This window comes from Somniosus microcephalus, chromosome 11 (assembly GCF_052327205.1).
Source record: "Somniosus microcephalus isolate GS21.2 chromosome 11, FLI_Smic_1.0, whole genome shotgun sequence".
NCBI classification, from domain to species: domain Eukaryota; kingdom Metazoa; phylum Chordata; class Chondrichthyes; order Squaliformes; family Somniosidae; genus Somniosus; species Somniosus microcephalus.
In genome coordinates, this window is record NC_140997.1 from 29116063 (window position 1) to 29133969 (window position 17907).

Below are 17907 nucleotides of genomic sequence, written 5' to 3' on the forward strand. Positions count from 1 at the left end.
TCAACAATCAGTAACAACTTACATTTACACACATGCCAACCAGCTGCATTTTACGCAGATACAATGTCAGCACTGTCCTAAGCATCAAACTTTTCCTTGCATGCTGGGTTGAACAACAGTATATTACATTTTATGTTGCAATGATTGCAAATTCAAATTTCACATTTTGCCCTCAGGCAGTTGAAAGTTGCTTTCTTTTCCCCCTGATCGTTGCCCTTTTCTGTGAGGGAGGCACCGCAATCCCACAATGAAGTCAAGAGGGTTTGTTTGATTTTCAGCAACTTTTTTTTTTGAGATTGCCAGTGTTAAAAGAGTTCATAGAGCCATACAGCACAGAAGGAGGCCATTCAGCCCATTGTGCCTGTGCCGGCTCTCTAAAAGAGCTATCCAATTAGTCCCACTCCCCTGCTCTTTCCCCATAGCCCTGCACATGTTTCCTTTTTAAGTAGAGATCCAATTTCCTTTTGAAAGTACTATTGAATCTGCTTCCACCACCCTTTCAGGCAGTGCATTCTAAATCATAAACTCACTGAGTTAAAAAAATGTCTCTTCATCTCCCCCCTGGCTTCTATGCCAATTATTTTAAATCTGTGTCCTCTGGTTACCAACCCTGCTGCCAGTGGAAACATTTTCTCCCCATCTGCTCCATCAACATCACTCATAATATTGAGCGCCTCTACTGAATCTCCCCTTAACCTTCCCTGCCCGAAGGAGAACAAGCCCAGCTTCTCCACAGAACTGAAATCCCTCATCCCTGGTACCATTCTCGTAAATCTCCTCTGTACCCTCTCTAAGGCCTGGACATCCTTCCTAAAGTGTGGTGCCCAGAATTGGACACAATACTCTAGCTGAGGTCTAACCAGTGATTTATAAAGGTTCAATATAACTTCTTTGGTTCTGATAAAGTATTGGGAGTGAAGGCAGTTTGAGCTATGGCTGATGGAAAGAAGTGAACTGAGTACAGTAGGGAGTGACAGAGACTGACAGGGTGTGGGCAGGTGACAACAGGAACAGTCTGAAGCACCGCTGAGTGTAAAGTGTTCATTGGTGAAGATAACAGACATTGTAGGCAATGGCCAGGGAATACAAACACTTCACAAGCTACACAGCTATAGGTTGAGAAAATGAGAGATTTACATTTTTTATCTATAACATATTAAAATGTTGCACATAGCACACACTTCCTCTTAAGTTTTATATTTACAGCCTGTAACACTCTTCCCAATCGCACCTTGTTGTTAGTGCCCTATTGCTATGAAACAGCATATCGTCTGACTTTTGGTGAGCAAAGCAATGGGAGATCTGCTGGTGTTTATCTAAAGTTTTGAGATCAGCAGTCACACTCCAAATGTTGTAACTTGCATAAAGCATCAACAGGTCGCAACTGAACAAAACAAAATATACAAAGAGGAGAAAAAATCCCAGTTGTTTCCTACTGTTTTTTTCGGACATTGAGATTACTAGAAGACGTTTGTGAAGGACCCAGAAGACACATCTGGTTTATGATCAGAAGAATCTCATACATCAGTGGGGTAAATGTGTGGCTTTGCTCTGAACAGGAAGCCTTGCCTGCTGAGAGCACATTCTTGGAAAGATTAGCGCACACGATCCAGGATTTTCCAACTATTATTTCTTTGTTACGCATTTATAGCTTCTCATTATCGTAACAAGTTTAAATATGTCAACACTCCCATGGGTATAGCTGGGGAATGCATATGCCAGTCTAAAATGTAACTTCCCATTTCAAAAGAAAATATCTCAAACTTGTCCATAGATGGACTCTGGACAAGGCAAAAGGTATTTGATTTAATACTCAAACACATCAGGCCTCTGCAATGTTGAAGTACATCAACATCCCACTGCAACAGAATACACTGTACCAGATGTTCCCAAATATTGTTTCATTCTTTCCCCTGCACATCCCCCTCTTTCTAAAAAAAAGTAATTTTGCACAATTAATGTTGGTGTAGATGTAACTGGTAACCAAAATACTTCAGCTGTTTTGTCACTTTAGCTGTTTTTTCGGTTTTAATACGAAGTCCAATCATATTGGAATTCACTGGCCAAGAGTGTTGAGAGGAGTGCTACAGTGCCACCAATGGAGAAAAAATGTATTGCAGACATTACCTGTTAGTATTTCAGAGAGTCCTTCTTGCCCCCGCCCCCGCCCCCACCCCCCGTTTGGAACCTCTGCACTATACCATCAAAAATTAGCTGTTTATCAAAGCTAGTCAGGTACCCGTTGTGTCTGTGTTGGCAATTCTTGGTGAAAGCAGATGCAAACAACTGAACTATTTGGATCACTCTGCAAGCATTAGATGGTGCATCTACGTGACAGAATTACTCAATATTGGTCTCTAGGCCATCACTGATCTATTCTTACAGTTTACTAATTACTCAATATTGGTCTCCAGGCCATCACTGATCTATTCTCACGGTTTACTGCTTTGAGGCTTTGAAGTAAGTTTTTGATCGACAGCTTTGAGTTAGTTTCAAAGCATCCTTTTATCTTTTGTGGCACCCCGTTCAAAGGAAACTTGAAGATTTGCAAAGGTCGAGTCCTTGCTCATCAGTTCCTTTCTTGCATTATCACTGTACAAGCTGGAGGCTGTTGCGTTTCTCAAGCAAAAGCTTTTCTTCACAGGTGTATGCACCAAGATTATGAGAATTAATGGCTTTGAGACTTTTATTGTTTTGAAACAGTTCGAGTATTACCGAGAACTCGCTGATTACATAACTGTACTTAGTCTGCTAATCAATCCATTTTGTGTTCATAGTTCTTGTTTCTTGATAAAATTGGGAATTTTCAACCTAAACCCTACAGCCGGTTTGTGTCCTTTTCTGCTGGTTTTAGAGAGATCAGGGGTGTTCGTAGAATGCTATACGATTTCTAGTATATGCCTCATTAGCAAAAGGGTTCATTGTTCACCCTGTGTTCTAATGTTCCAGATTACTTTGCGCTCAAGGTCATGTTTTGGTTCATAGGGAGCAAGGGCTTCCTCATGAAAATGGATTTTGCACTGGGAATGAGGGAAAAAAAGGATCTGGAGCAAGCTTAAATTGTAGTGCGGTTGTTGAGAAGTCGAACAGCTGCCAATCTGGAGAATCTTTCAATAACAATTAGCCTCTGACTGACTTCCGGACTTATTTCGGCCACTTCCCCATATGCAGTACCTGAACAGTGGCAGAGAGATAGGCCAGGTTAGAAACTAAACAACACCCTTCATTTACAGAGCACATTTAATATAGAAGTGTGTCCCAAGGCTCTTTACATAGCGAAAAATAAAGGAAAAAGGAATGGACACTGAGCCACTGTGGAATAGTTAGAGGGTAACTAAAAATTTGATCGAAAATATAGGTTTTAAGAAGCCTTTAAAAGGCAGGAAGAGAAGTAGAGAGGCAGAACAATTTAGGGAGGGAGTGCCTATCTCCTCACTGACTTCCAATAACAGCCTAAGGTAGATGTCAAGGACAAGTGGCTTATCCGCCTTGAGTTCTGTTATTTTTTTCATAACAAATTCCTTTTCTAAAGTACATCAACATTCTCATTTCCATCATCATTTGTAAAACCTGATAAAATATTTAATTAATATCTCCATTATACCATCATCCTCCACAACCAGATTTCCCCTCCATTCCTGAATTTTTTAAAATTTGTTCCTGTGATGTAGGCATCGCTGACAAGGCCAGCATTTATTGCCCATCCCTAATTATCCTCGAGAAGGTGGTGGTGAGCCATCTTCTTGAACCACTGTTCTTTGGTAATAGCTTATAAAAAAAAAAATCTTACTATCTCCTTTAATTTATCACCCTTCTAATCTCCCTTTTCACTTCTCCGCTACACTATCTAAATTCCCCATGAATTATTTTAGTATTATTAGCCCTAGTTTTATTAAATGCTCCCCTTTTACAATTTAATTAAGTTTTAATCTATTTATCCATGGACTTGATCCTTTGATGCTCCAACTTTTTCTGTTCTAGGAATATATCTATTTCATACTCCATGCATATCATATTTGAAGGTTCGTCATCATTTTTGCTTCATTAATTTGGGTCAGATCCTGTCCTCTTTCACTGATTTTTCCCTTATTCCAGTCCAATATTCTTATCTTTAACTATTCATTATTCTTTTTAGTTTAACGTTGAATCTAACTACATTATGGTCACTATGGCGGAGCAGGCTCGAGGGGCCAAGTGGCCTATTCCTGCTCCTATTTCTTATGTTCTTATCTCCTAATTGTTCTCCTACTCTGATCAGTTTCAAGAGGTGGATCTAGATTTTCTCTCGAGTTCAGCATCACTCCTCTCTCCTGTAAGCGGTTCCCATGCCCCTTAGGAGTTTACCTAAGATTTAAGGTAGTCATGGAAAAGGACAAAGATGGACTGGAAATAAAGGTTCTAAATTTTAATATAAGGCCAAGTTTAATATGAGGCAGGATCTGGCCAAAGTGGACTGGGATCAGCTACTTGTAGGAAAATCCACATCAGAGCAGTGGGAGTCTTTCAGAAAGGAACTAGAGAGCGTACAGCGCCAACATGTTCCCGTAAAGGTCAAGGGTGGGACCAACAAGTCCAGGGAACCCTGGATGCCAAGGGATATACAAGAATGGATTAGGAAAAAAGGGAGGCTTTTGGCAGATACAAAGGACTAAAAACAGTGGAAGCCCTAGAGGAGTATAGAATGTGCAGGGGGGTACTTAAAAAAGAAATTAGGAGAGCGAAGAGGGAGCATGAAAAAACACTGGCGGGCAAAATAAAAGGTAAATCCCAAGGTGTTTTATAAATATATATTAAGGGAAAGAGAATAACCAGGGAAAGAGTAGGGTCCATTAGGGACCAAAGCAGCAATGTGTGTAGAGCCAGAAGATGCAGGTGAGGTTTTAAATGAATATTTTGCATCTGTCTTCACTATGGAGAAGGACGATGTAGGCATAGAAATCAGGCAGGGGGATTGTGATATACTTGAACAAATTAGCATTGAGAGGGAGGAGGTACTAGCTGTTTTAGCGGGCTTAAAAGTGGATAAATCCCCAGGCCCAGACGAGATGTATCCCAGGCTGCTGTGAGGCAAGGGAAGAGATTGCAGGGGCTCTGACACAAATTTTTAGAATCTCTCTGGCCACAGGGGCGGTGCCAGAGGTGAGCTAACGTAGTACCATTATTCAAGAAGGGTAGTAGGTATAAACCAGGGAATTACAGGCCAGTGAGCCTAACATCAGTGGTAGGGAAATTATTGGAAAAAATTCTGAGGGACAGAATTAGTCTCCACTTGGAGGATTAATCAAGGATAGTCAGCATGGCTTTGTCAGGGGGAGATCATGTTTAACCAATTTGATTGAATGTTTTGAGGGGGTGACTAGGTGTGTGGATGAGGGTAGTGCAGTTGATGTAGTCTACATGGACTTCAGTAAGGCTTTTGACAAAGTCCCGCATGGGAGACTGGTCAAGAAGGTAAGAGCCCATGGGATCCAGGGCAATTTGGCACACTGGATCCAAAATTGGCTTAGTGGCAGGAGGCAGAGGGTGATGGTCGAAGGTTGTTTTTGTGACTGGAAGCCTGTGTCCAGTAGTATACCGCAGGGATCGGTGCTGGGTCCTTTGCTGTTTGTAGTGTACATTAATGATTTAGATATGAATGTAGGAGGTATGATCAGTAAGTTCACAGATGACATGAAAATTGGTGGAGTGGTAAATAGCGAGGAGGGAAGTCTCAGGCTACAGGACGATATAGACGGGTTGGTCAGATGGGCAGAACAGTGGCAAATGGAATTTAACCCTGAAAAGTGTGAGGTGATGCATTTTGGGAGGACTAACAAGGCAAGGGAATACACAATGAATGGTAAGACCCTAGGAAGGACAGAGGATCAGAGGGACCTGGGTGTGCATGTACATTGATCCCTGAAGGCAGCAGGACAGGTAGATAAGGTGGTTAAAAAGGCATATGGGATACTTGCCTTCATTAGCCGGGGCATAGAATATAAGAGCAGGGAGGTTATGATGGAGCTGTGCAAAACACTAGTTAGGCCACAGCTGGAATACTGTGTGCAGTTCTGGTCGCCACACTATAGGAAGGATGTGATTGCATTGGAGAGGGTGCAGAGGAGATTCACCAGGATGTTACCTGGGCTGGAGCGTTTCAGCTATGAAGAGAGACTGGACAGGCTGGGGTTGTTTTCCTTAGAGCAGAGAAGGCTGAAGGGGGACCTGATTTGAGGTGTACAAAATTATGAGGGGCATAGATAGGGTAGATAGAAAGGAACTTTTCCCCTTAGTAGAGGGGTCAATAACCAGGGGGCATAGCTTCAAGGTAAGGGGCAGGAGGTTTAGAGGGGATTTGAGAAAAAACTTTTTCACCCAGAGGGTGGTTGGAATCTGGAACTCACTGCCTGAAAGGGTGGTAAAGGCAGGAACCCTCACAACATTCAAGAAGCATTTAGATGAGCACTTGAAACGCCATAGCATACAAGGCTATGGACCAAGTGCTGGAAAATGGGATTAGAATAAATAGGGCTTGATGGTCAGCGCAGATACGATGGGCCGATGGGCCTCTTTCTGTGCTGTATAACTCTATTTATCAACCAATATTTACTCATACAATTGTGTGACCCAGAGGGTCGTAACTGTGAAACCCCTTATATGAACTGCATGCTATAGTCCATTTCTCCAATCATCTGAAAGGTACACTGATGAGCTGATTATCTTACAATCAGTTTATTTTACACGAGGTATAGCAATTATGGAATATCCTTAACTTCAAGCACTGTGATAGAATTCTGTCATCCCACCAATTTTTCCATCTCTACCTCTTCTGAAACTGTTATAACTAGGAATATATAGTTCTCACTCCTGCCCAAACTGTCATTTCAATATAGCTATAAAATACTCCTGTCATTATTAATGCTTCTAACCCTCTAATTTTATTTTTGTACAGTCAATACATATTACTCAATCCCAACTCCATTTTTTGAGCATTGGCCTTTATTGTTTTACATAGTTTTCTCCTTTAACTTTTTGATATTCCTTGCCTTTCTACAACAGTGCTTTTAACTCTCACTACCTTTATTTCCCTTTCTTCGCTGGCAATATTTTCAGTAATGGTTTCTGCTTCTATTCCAACAGCTCTATTAAGCCTGCTTCCTTTCTCTAGTCCCAAGCCTAGACTTTCCCCACTCTGCCATACTAGTTTAAATCCCCTCCCCCTTTTAGTCTATTTACTCACTCAAGAACAATGGTGTCATTTGGGCTCAGGTGAAGGGTGTCCCTTTGGTATAGCCTTTTGTTGTTCCAAAATTTGCCCCAACACCCCAAAAATGTGAACCTCTCTCTCCTGCAGCTATGAGTAAATCTACCTCTCTCTCCTGCACCAACCCTGCAGCTATGAGACAGAGCCTGACACAAGAACCAATCTGGAGATTACTTCCCTTGAGGTCCTGTTTTTCAATCTACAGTAGTACCCATCTCCTTAAACTCACCTTACTAGACCTCAAATATGCTTCTATCTGTACATGGGCCACAACTTTCCGCTGCTCTCCCTCTCTCTCTATTAGTTTTTCCACCCATTCCATGAAATCCTTCACCCTGGCACCAAGGCGGCGACGTATCATTTTGCATTCCGGTCAAGAATGCAACAAGTATCTCTATTCCCCAGATTAATGAGTCTTTCACTACCTATTCTTGTGGTCCACCTGCTTTCCACCCCCTGGATAGTCCTCTGCTCCCTGGTATGACAATGTTGCTCAGAACCATCCTCCTCTGAGACACTGTCCAACTCACAGATCATGAACACTATATCTCTTGGACGGTTTCTATAACTCAGGGGTTCCTGCACGCATGCCTTCTGTCTCTCTCTGCTGCTCCTATGGATGGGTACCAACGTCTCTTTTTCTACACTATTCCTGCATCCTGAACTATCTACCACTGCCTCCTGGGTGACCACATTCTAGAGAGTGCGATCCAAAAATGCACAAAGAGTCTCCGCTCCATAGACTCAATTTTCCAAAATTCTGTGGAAATGTGCTACCCCAGTTACACTTAAGATCCTTAATGGATAGTGTTAACCTTGACTCCTGCTAGCACCAAACTCTGCTTGCTTACTTACTCGATGTCCTCATCTCTCGTTTTCCAGAAACCTCTTGCTGGGAATTGCCTTTCTTTCACAGAATTGTTCATGAAATTGGCCACAAGCTTTTCCCTCTTTTTGTTTTGTCTTCGCCACAAGAGTTATGATTACTAGTTATTGGGGAAGGTGATGTACAAGGTTGCACTGTCTAACACATAGAATGAGTACTGATGGGCCTGATAGTCATTTGTTGCCCTTTTCTCCAGTGAAAAGAAGTTCAGTCCTGTAAATCTGTCTTCATAACTTAGACCCCTACGTTCCAGAATCATCACACTTGCTGATTTCTGCACTCGCTGATCTCTCAACTCTGTATTAAAAAGAAAAAACTTTTAAGTAATGATTTTTTTTTTACTACTGTAGATAGCACAAGCTGGTGATCTGATCACATTGGGCAATCATGATGAGAGTTTTATCATTTTAGCAGTATGTGCTTGAAACACTTCCCATTCTCAGAAACAGGTCATGGAATTAATCTTTACCCTGATGATTCATCAGGAACCAAGTGCCTAGCTCAACAAATGGTGTAATTAATTACTGAAGAGATAGAAAGAAATTAGATTGCATTTACTGACATGGAAGTACAGTTTTCACGTTCTTAGTACTTTAAAATCACTGTGACACTACAGGGCGCTGATGTATTTGGATGAAATTCCTCTGTCCAATATTTTAACAAAGGCACTGACCTGTTTAAAGTAATCCAACTTGCGAATCAATTCAGTGTAAAAAGATGTGCGACTGATATTCAATTCCCAAAAAATTGCACTAATGTTTATTGCTGCATTGAAACTTTGAATAATGGGGAGATAGTATACAGGTTCTAACTACGATTGTTCATTCCTATTCTCAATTGGAGACATCTGTATTTCAGGATGTATCAAGCAGATCAGGGAAGGAAAGAAATTCAGAGGAATCAACCCATACAGAAGCAGGTCACCTGTCCACTATGGCAATGGAGAAGTGGTGTGCCTTGCAGGTGATCTTCGGCAGGAGGGAAGAAAGAAAACAAAAAATAAATGGGGTGATATTAGCTCATCAGTGCTTAACGTGGTTGTATGAAATACCTCGGTGTGCTATTTTAACAGGTATTAAGCCACTTAGTTCTAGCGGCAGTCTGGGCTCAATTATCAGACATTTGAGGATTTTCACTGCTACTGATACCAGTATGTTTTTCTTTATACAAATAATAATTAGCAGGACATGTAATACAGCCGAGCAGATCAGATTTGTTCATCAGAAAATGCTGGAGATACTCAGCAGGTCAGGCAGCATCTGTGAAGAGAGAAACAGAGTTAACGTTTCAGGTCGATGACCTTTCGTCAGAACGGGAAAAAAGCAGGAAATGGAACAGATTTTTAAGCAAGTTTAGGGGCTGGGAAAAGGGGGAGGGGATGAAAGAACAAAAGGGAAGGTCTGTGATAGGATAGAAGGCAGGAGAGATTAAGAGATATTGAGAGACATTAAGAGATATTCAAGGCAAAAGGAGATTTGCTTCCAATTTCCACCCTTCCCTCACCGATTCTTCCCTTCCCTGACTTCTCCTTCTCCATCTCTGGGGATAGGCTATTGACAAACATTCACTACAAGCCCACTGACTCCCACAGCTACCTGGACTACACTTCCTCCCACCCTGCCTCCTGTAAGGACTCTATTCCATTCTCCCAGTTTCTCCGTCTCCGCCGCATCTGCTCGGACGATGCCACTCTCCATACCAGTGCTTCCGACATGTCTTCCTTTTTCCTCAACCGAGGATTCCCCTCTACAGTGGTTGACACGGCCCTTAACCGTGTCTGTTCTATCTCCTGCACTTCTGCCCCCACCCCTGCACCTCCCTCCCGGAACCACGATAGTGTTCCCCTTGTCCTCACCTTTCACCCCACCAGCCTCCACATCCAACGGATCATCCTCCGCCATTTCCGCCACCTCCAGCGTGATCCCACCACCAAACGCATCTTCCCCTCACCTCCCTTTTCAGCATTCCGTAGGGACCGCTCCCTCCGCGACACCCTAGTCCACTCCTCTATCGCCCCCAACACCCCTTCCCCATCGCCCGGCACCTTCCCGTGCAAGCGCAGGAGATACAACACATGCCCTTATACCTCCCCACTTCCCACTGTCCAGGGCCCCAAACACCCCTTCCAGGTGAAACAGCGATTTACTTGTACTTCTTGCAATTTAGTATACTGTATTCGCTGCTCACGATGTGGTCTCCTCTACATTGGGGAGACCAAACGCAGATTGGGTGACTGCTTTGCGGAACACCTCCGTTCAGTCCGTAATGGGAACCCCGAGCTTCCGGTCGCCTGTCACTTTAATTCTCCACTCCACTCCCACTCAGACCTCACCGCCCTCGACCTCTTGCATTGTTCCATGGAAGCTCAGCGTAAGCTCGAGGAACAGCATCTCATCTTTCGATTAGGAACTTTACAGCCTTCTGGACTCAGAGTTCAACAATTTCAGATTATAACCCCGGCCCCTATCATATATATATTTTTTATCCACACTTTTTGTTTGGCCTTCTGTTCTTCTCTCCCACATGGCAGCTGTCTTTCATTCATCAGCGCAATTCACACTTCATCTAGAGCCATCCTTTGTTTCTTAACCTACTCCATTACCATCTCCTTTTGCCTTGAATATCTCTTAATGTTTCTCAATGTCTCTTAATCTCTCCTGCCTTCTATCCTATCACAGACCTTCCCTTTTGTTCTTTCATCCCCTCTCCTATTTCCCAGCCACTACACTTGCTTAAAAATCTGTTCCATTTCCTGCTTTTTTCCAGTTCTGACGAAAGGTCATTGACCTGAAACGTTAACTCTGTTTCTCTCTTCACAGATGCTGCCTGACCTGCTGAGTATCTCCAGCATTTTCTGTTTTTATTTCAGATTTCCAGCATCTGCAGTATTTTCTTTTTGCATTTTCTTTTTGTAGATTTGTTAAGCAACCTTACTAGAAACACCGTGAGGGTGATTTCTGTCTGACTACCATTCTGTTCACACTGGGAAATGGGGCAGTAGGCAACTGGAATTTTTTTTTTTTTTTTTTTTTTTTAAATAGAAGAAACCTACTGACCACTGGCCGCCCAAGGACTGACTTCACGTTCAGGTGGGCCTTGAAATTGGTAGCCAGCGCTCCCACCCAAAACAGATGGGAACCTTATTTAAATCAGGGTCCTATGCCTGTTGTAGGACCCTGACACAATTTTTAGGAACCAATGGGTAGAGCGTGTGCGGCCTTAAAAGGTGCATTGCAGGTCACTTCAAAAAAGCCTATGGCACTGATTTTTCAGCTTGCTGCCGATTTCGCCTCCCCCCCCCCCCCCCGCCGACTGATTGCTGTCCCTCACTGTAAGCAAAGATTTCCAGCTTGGCTCCGCAGAGGAGTTGCTGGATCGCGGAACTGCCCATCAGCGCTTATTGAGCGATGGCAGCTCGCGGATTATATTATAATGAGGCCCGACCATAAATACAGTTCTGGCCGATTGGTAGTGCCATCAGGAAGGTGGCGAGATTGCTCTGCCCACTGCGCACTACATCTGAAGATCGGCCCCTGTAATTTGAATAGAGAAAAAGCTAACCTCTAAATTGAATTTTAAGCAGCCAGAATTCTATGTTTTTTGACAACTCTTATTTTAACAGATTTGAAAGTGCTTTATATTGTTAAAATGTGATGACTACGTTAGTTGCCATCACAAGAAAACAAAGGCTATTCATCCTATTAAACTTGTTCTTTCCAACCAACAAAGTAGAGTTTGTATTTTATGGATTCTGCTTAACCCACTGAGTGGAATCCATCTATTAATAGAAATTGTACTTTGTCAATTGGAAAGAGAATCGAGCAAGGTGAACAAAAGACAAAACTTCCCAAAAGATTAATTTGTGGAAAGGTTTTCTTTATTCTCAAAGTTCAACTGAAACTGAAGGATATCAAATTTAACATTACAATCTGCACTATTCAACACTGATTAGTTGCTTTCCCATTGTCCTAACAGCACAGGAATCACAGTCCTCTATGAAAATTGTTAATCAGTGCTGCATTGTCTATGGTTTTGTGCTATATACCTGCATTCACCTTGGAGCGGAATTCATATTACCCAAAACAGATAGTAGAAGAGTGATGATCCCATCAGACCAAGCTTGATTTAAACATAAATCTCCAAGGAAAAAGTATAGTAATCCATTGCACCACACTATCGCTGTAATAAAATACTTTTCAAGAATGGATGGCAATTCCCTTCTAAAAGCTCTATTGATCTTCAAACTGTATATAATTATATCAATATATATCAGATAAGTAATGGAAAACCCAATATATTAACACAATATTGTTTCCAAAGGGATAGTCTTTACTTTCATTCAGCTCCTAGCACGAACAAGAACTGCATAGATACTGTGCACACAAGCCAAAGAGTTGCAAAGTAATTTTAAAATTTGAACAAATCTGAATTGGATCAGTTTCAATTTTCATTTAGTTTCAAGGGCTGACTGTTTCAGGATATGTACAGCGATAAGTGCTAGAGTACACATCTGAAGCTGGCTGTAAGAGCAGTTATATTGTTAATGATTCCAAATGTAAACCGCAGGTTACCAGGTATGAAAATTGAAGTTCTGAATCCAAGGTTTACACAGTGAATCTCGGACATGTTCAAGCCTACATAACAGGAAGCAATCTTTGTTGAAATCTAGCGATTTAAACTTTGTTTGGTTTATCTAACAATAGCAATTGCCTTAAATTGCAATCCATGCTCACTAGCACCAAATGGTTTTTGCACAAAATCCAATGGCTCCTTTACACATGATAGAATACAAATGACTACCTTTAAAACGCATATTTAATGCTGAACACATTGGCGTAGGCAAATTGAACCTCTAGGTCCTTGTTTGTAAAAGTCTTTCCTTGCATCCCAACCATTTATCCTCTACATCCTTTGTGCTAACATATAAAGCAAATTATTTTTCACTGAGATCACTCTACTCACATTTTTACAACTGTGGGTTATTGTCTCACCTGTAACTCCTGGAGAAGTTCAGCAGTAGAATGACAACTGCTACAGAGTAACATGCAGTGAAAGGGGAACCAAACAACTTAGTGAGAGATCTTGTTCTGTGTTCCCACTGACCTACCTGTCAAATTAAAACACACGACAAAATATCAGACATACACAAAGAAGCATTGGTGTTTACAATATAATTCATCCATTATACATCCGCAACATACAGCAAGATACGAAGAAGAGGGCAACAAAGTAGTTTTCATCAATGTATATTTTGGAAATGTAACGGTGCTGGCTTATTTCCTGTAGTGTTGCACACGGATTTATAACTAAGGGGGTGAATTTCAACTTCCCGAAGGCCCAAAGCGGATCGGCTGCTCGTTATACACCCCAGCCAATTTTCCTTACCATTGAAGTCACTGGAAAGGAAAATCAGGCGGCTGATCTGCCACTGCTCGTTTTGCACCCCCACCGAAGTTGAATTTCACCTCCCCGAAATGTAGTACTCAGATCAAGAATGTTTGGAGGGGGAGGGACTAATTAAACCAAGACGGGGTGGATGCTGGGGGGAATAGGGGGTGGGGTGGAAGGGAGAAAAAGTGGAAGGCAGACAGAGAGAGGGAAAGGGATGGGGGGATATGGAACAGAGAGGGGGAATGAAAGGGTGGTATGGGACAAAAGGTAAAGGCAGAGAAGCTCCCTGCACAAGGAGAATCGTCTTGGATTTTCATCTCCGTAGGGTGAGGGTGGGGAGGCTCTCGCTTTCCTTGGCACCAAAGGCAAGTAGTACAGGAAACTCTTTTATCCGGCACCGATGGGACCGGCGTGGTGCCGGTTTATCAAAAAGTCCGGATTACAGAGAGGTATAGTTAAAAGGTACGGGAGCTCCGTACACAGCAACAAATCCAGGCTTCCCTGTTGCTTAGCAACAGGTGCAAGAACCCCGGCCACAGACCAAGCGTCCTTGTTGCTTAGCAACAAGTGCAGGAACCCCGATTACACAGCCACAGATCCAGGAACGGCCACTAATATGAAGTAAAACTTACCTGAACCTACTCCTGAATTTAGCCGGTTAACAGAGGTTTCCGGTTATTTAGGTGCCGGTAAATCGAGAGTTTCCTGTAGCTACTTTGTTCAGGCCCACAAGGATTCACAGAAAGTAGTTTACAATCTCAATTTATGCTTTCTTAGCTAACATTACATTAAACATTTCAGCTGGAAAATGATAATTAATGGCATCACCTAAATGCAACTGGGAATGCAGGTACACGTCGACAGTAATACAATGTTTTTTTCCTACATTACAACAGTGACTACACTTCAAAAAAGCACTTGATTGGCTGTAAAGCACTTTGGGATGTCCAGTGTTTATGAAAGGCACTATATAAATGCAAGTCCTTCTTTCTTTTTCTTTTCATTGATGGAACCTGACATAAGGTTATTCAATGCTTTTCGAAATGGAATCTTATGACCTACTCAGTAATTTTTATATATGTAAAGGTGCAGTTAAAGAGTCTTCTCACACTACATATTTTGAACGTGACTTGGGCACCCGCAGTGGGCATAGTTTTATAGCACACACCTCTATTTTGTTTTCGCCAATTGCAGTGTCAGCATCACTCAAAAGTGAAGACTGAAATAATGTTTTAAAATGGAGGCGTGTGCCATAAAACTATGCCCACTGCGGGTGCCGCTCCCAAAGCACTGAAACAGCCTTAACCAGAGTCACAAACAACATTCTCTAAGTGTGATCATGATGCATTATCCTTCCTTGTCCTTCTGCAGCTCTAACACGGTCGACCACACCATCCTCCTCCAACACCTCTACTCTTTCCACTCCTGCAGTGTCATCTCAGGAGCCTCTCAACGTCCCAACCTTAGCCTCCTCTTTATCTACATGCTGCTTAACATAAGAACATAAGAAATAGGAGCAGGAGTAGGCCAATCGGCCCCTCGAGCCTGCTCCGCCATTCAGTAAGATCATGGCTGATCTGATCCTAACCGCCAATCCACTATCACAGAACCATCTCCTGAATCTAACAGAATTAGACACACGAAATAGGAGCAGGATCAGGCTACACGGCCCCTGGGCCCGCTCCGCTACCCACAGGGCCATGACCGATCCGAACCTAGACTCATGTCCAAATTCCTGCCCGCTCCTCGTAACCCTTAATTCCCTTTACTTCTAGGAAATTGTCTATTTCTGTTTTAAATTTATGTAATGATGTAGCTTCTACAGCTTTTTGGGGCAGCATATTCCATGGACCTACCACCCTCTGAGTGAAGTAGTTCCTCCTCATCTCAGTTTTGAAAGAGCAACCCCTTATTCTAAGACTATGCCCCCTAGTTCTAGTTTCACCCATCATCGGGAACATCTTCCCCGCATCCACCCGATCCAACCCCTTCACAATCTTATATGTTTCAATAAGATCGCCTCTCATTCTTCTGAACTCCAATGAGTAGAGTCCCAATCTACTCAACCTCTCCTCATATGTCCATCCCCTCATCCCCGGGATTAACCGAGTCAACCTTCTTTGTACTGACTCGAGAGCAAGTATGTCCTTTCTTAAGTATGGACACCAAAACTGTACGCAGTATTCCAGGTGCGGTCTCACCAATACCTTGTACAACTGAAGCAATACCTCCCTATTTTTATATTCTATCCCCCTAGCAATGAAAGCCAACATTCCATTGGCCTTCTTAATCACTTGCTGCACCTGCATACGAACCTTTTGCGTTTCGTGCACCAGGACCCCCAGATCCCTTTGTACTTCAGTACTTTCCAGTTTCTTGCCATTAAGATAATAACTTGCTCTACGATTTTTCCTGCCAAAGTGCATAACCTCACACTTTCCAGTATTGTATTCCATCTGCCAAATCTCTGCCCACTTACTTAGCCTGTCGATGTCCCCTTGCAGGTTTTTTATGTCCTCCTCACTCACTACTTTCCCTCCCATCTTAGTATCATCTGCAAACTTTGATATGTTACACTCGGTCCCCTCCTCCAAATCGTTAATATAGATTGTAAAGAGTTGGGGACCCAGCACGGACCCCTGCGGAACACCACTAGTTACTGATTGCCAGTCTGAGAATGAACCATTTATCCCAACTCTCTGCCGTCTGTTAGATAGCCAATCCTCTATCCATACCAGAATATTACCCCCAATCCCGTGATTTTTTATCTTAAGCAATAATCTTTTGTGTGGCACCTTGTCAAATGCCTTTTGGAAGTCTAAATACACTACGTCCACTGGTTCCCCTTTATCCACCCTATACGTTACTTCCTCAAAGAACTCCAGCAAATTTGTCAAACATGACTTCCCCTTCATAAAACCATGCTGACTTTGTCCTATTAAATTATGATTATCCAAATGTCCTGTTACTGTCTCCTTAATAATGGACTCCAAAATTTTACCTACCACAGATGTTAGGCTAACCAGTCTATAGTTTCCAGCCTTCTGTCTACTGCCCTTTTTAAATAAGGGTGTTACATTAGCAGTTTTCCAGTCTGCCGGGACCTTTGCTGAGTCCAGGGAGTTTTGGAAAATTATTACCAATGCATCCACAATCCCTACCGCGGACTTCCCTCAAGACCCTAGGATGTAAGCCATCAGGTCCAGGTGATTTATCCGCCTTGAGTCCCATTATTTTACCGAGTACCACTTCCTTAGTGATTTTGATCGTGTTTAGCTCCTCCCCCCCTTTAGCCCCCTGTTTGTCCAGTGTTGGGATATTCTTAGTGTCTTCTACTGTAAAGACTGATGTAAAATATTCAGTGTTTTTGCCATCTCCATATTTCCCACCATTAATTTCCCGGTCTCATCCTCTAAGGGACCAACATTTACTTTAGCCACCCTTTTTCTTTTTATATAACTATAAAAACTCTTACTATCTGTTTTTATATTTTTTGCTAATTTACTTTCATAATCTATCTTCCCTTTCTTAATTAATCTTTTTGTTATTTTTTGCTGTCTTTTAAAGTTTTCCCAATCCTCTATCCTCCCACTAGATTTGGCTACCTTATATGCCCTTGTTTTTAGTCGAATACTATCCTTAATTTCTTTACTTAGCCACGGATGGCTGTCTTTTCTTTTACACCCTTTTCTTCTCAGTGGAATATATATTTTTTGGAAGTTGTAAAATAACTCCTTAAATGTACACCACTGATCATGTATCGTCTTACCCTTGAATCTATTTTCCCAATCCACTCTACTCAATTCCGCTCTCATACCTTCATAGTCTCCTTTATTCAAGCTTAGCACGCTTGTTTGAGATCCAACCTTCTCACCCTCTAATTGAATATGGAATTCAACCATGTTATGGTCACTCATTCCAAGGGGATCCTTTACTAGGACATTTTTAATTAATCCCATCTCGTTACACAGGACCAGATCTAAGGTTGCTTGCCCCCTGGTCGGTTCAGTTACATACTGCTCAAGAAACCCATCCCTAATACACTCAATGAACTCATCCTCAAGGCAGCCCTGCCCAATTTGATTTGTCCAATTAATATGACAGTTAAAATCCCCCATAATTATAGATGTTCCCTTATTACAAGCCTCAACTATTTCCTGATTGATACTCCGTCCAACAGAGTTGCAACTGTTCGGAGGCCTATAGACTACGCCCACTAGTGTTTTTTTCCCCTTATTATTCCTTACCTCCACCCAAACTGTTTCATTATCCTGATCTTTTGACCCAATATCATTTCTCTGTATTACAGTGATTCCTTCCTTTATTAACATAGCCACCCCACCTCCCCTTCCTTCCTGCCTGTCCTTCCTGATCGTTAAATAACCTG

General features: G+C 42.3%; 1 protein-coding gene across 3 annotated transcripts in view; it reads right to left on the minus strand.

Moving 5' to 3' along the window:
* pemt (phosphatidylethanolamine N-methyltransferase) overlaps positions 1–17907 on the minus strand; it is a 124538-nt gene that overhangs the window by 52549 nt on the left and 54082 nt on the right. For all 3 annotated transcript variants that reach the window (XR_015079921.1, XM_086000421.1, XM_086000422.1), the window contains exon 3: positions 13121–13236. Coding sequence is in view for 2 of the 3 variants with exons in the window: in XM_086000421.1 (XP_085856547.1) it covers positions 13121–13236 (116 nt within the window). In the remaining variant the exon portion in view is untranslated. The remainder of the gene's footprint in view (positions 1–13120; positions 13237–17907) is intronic.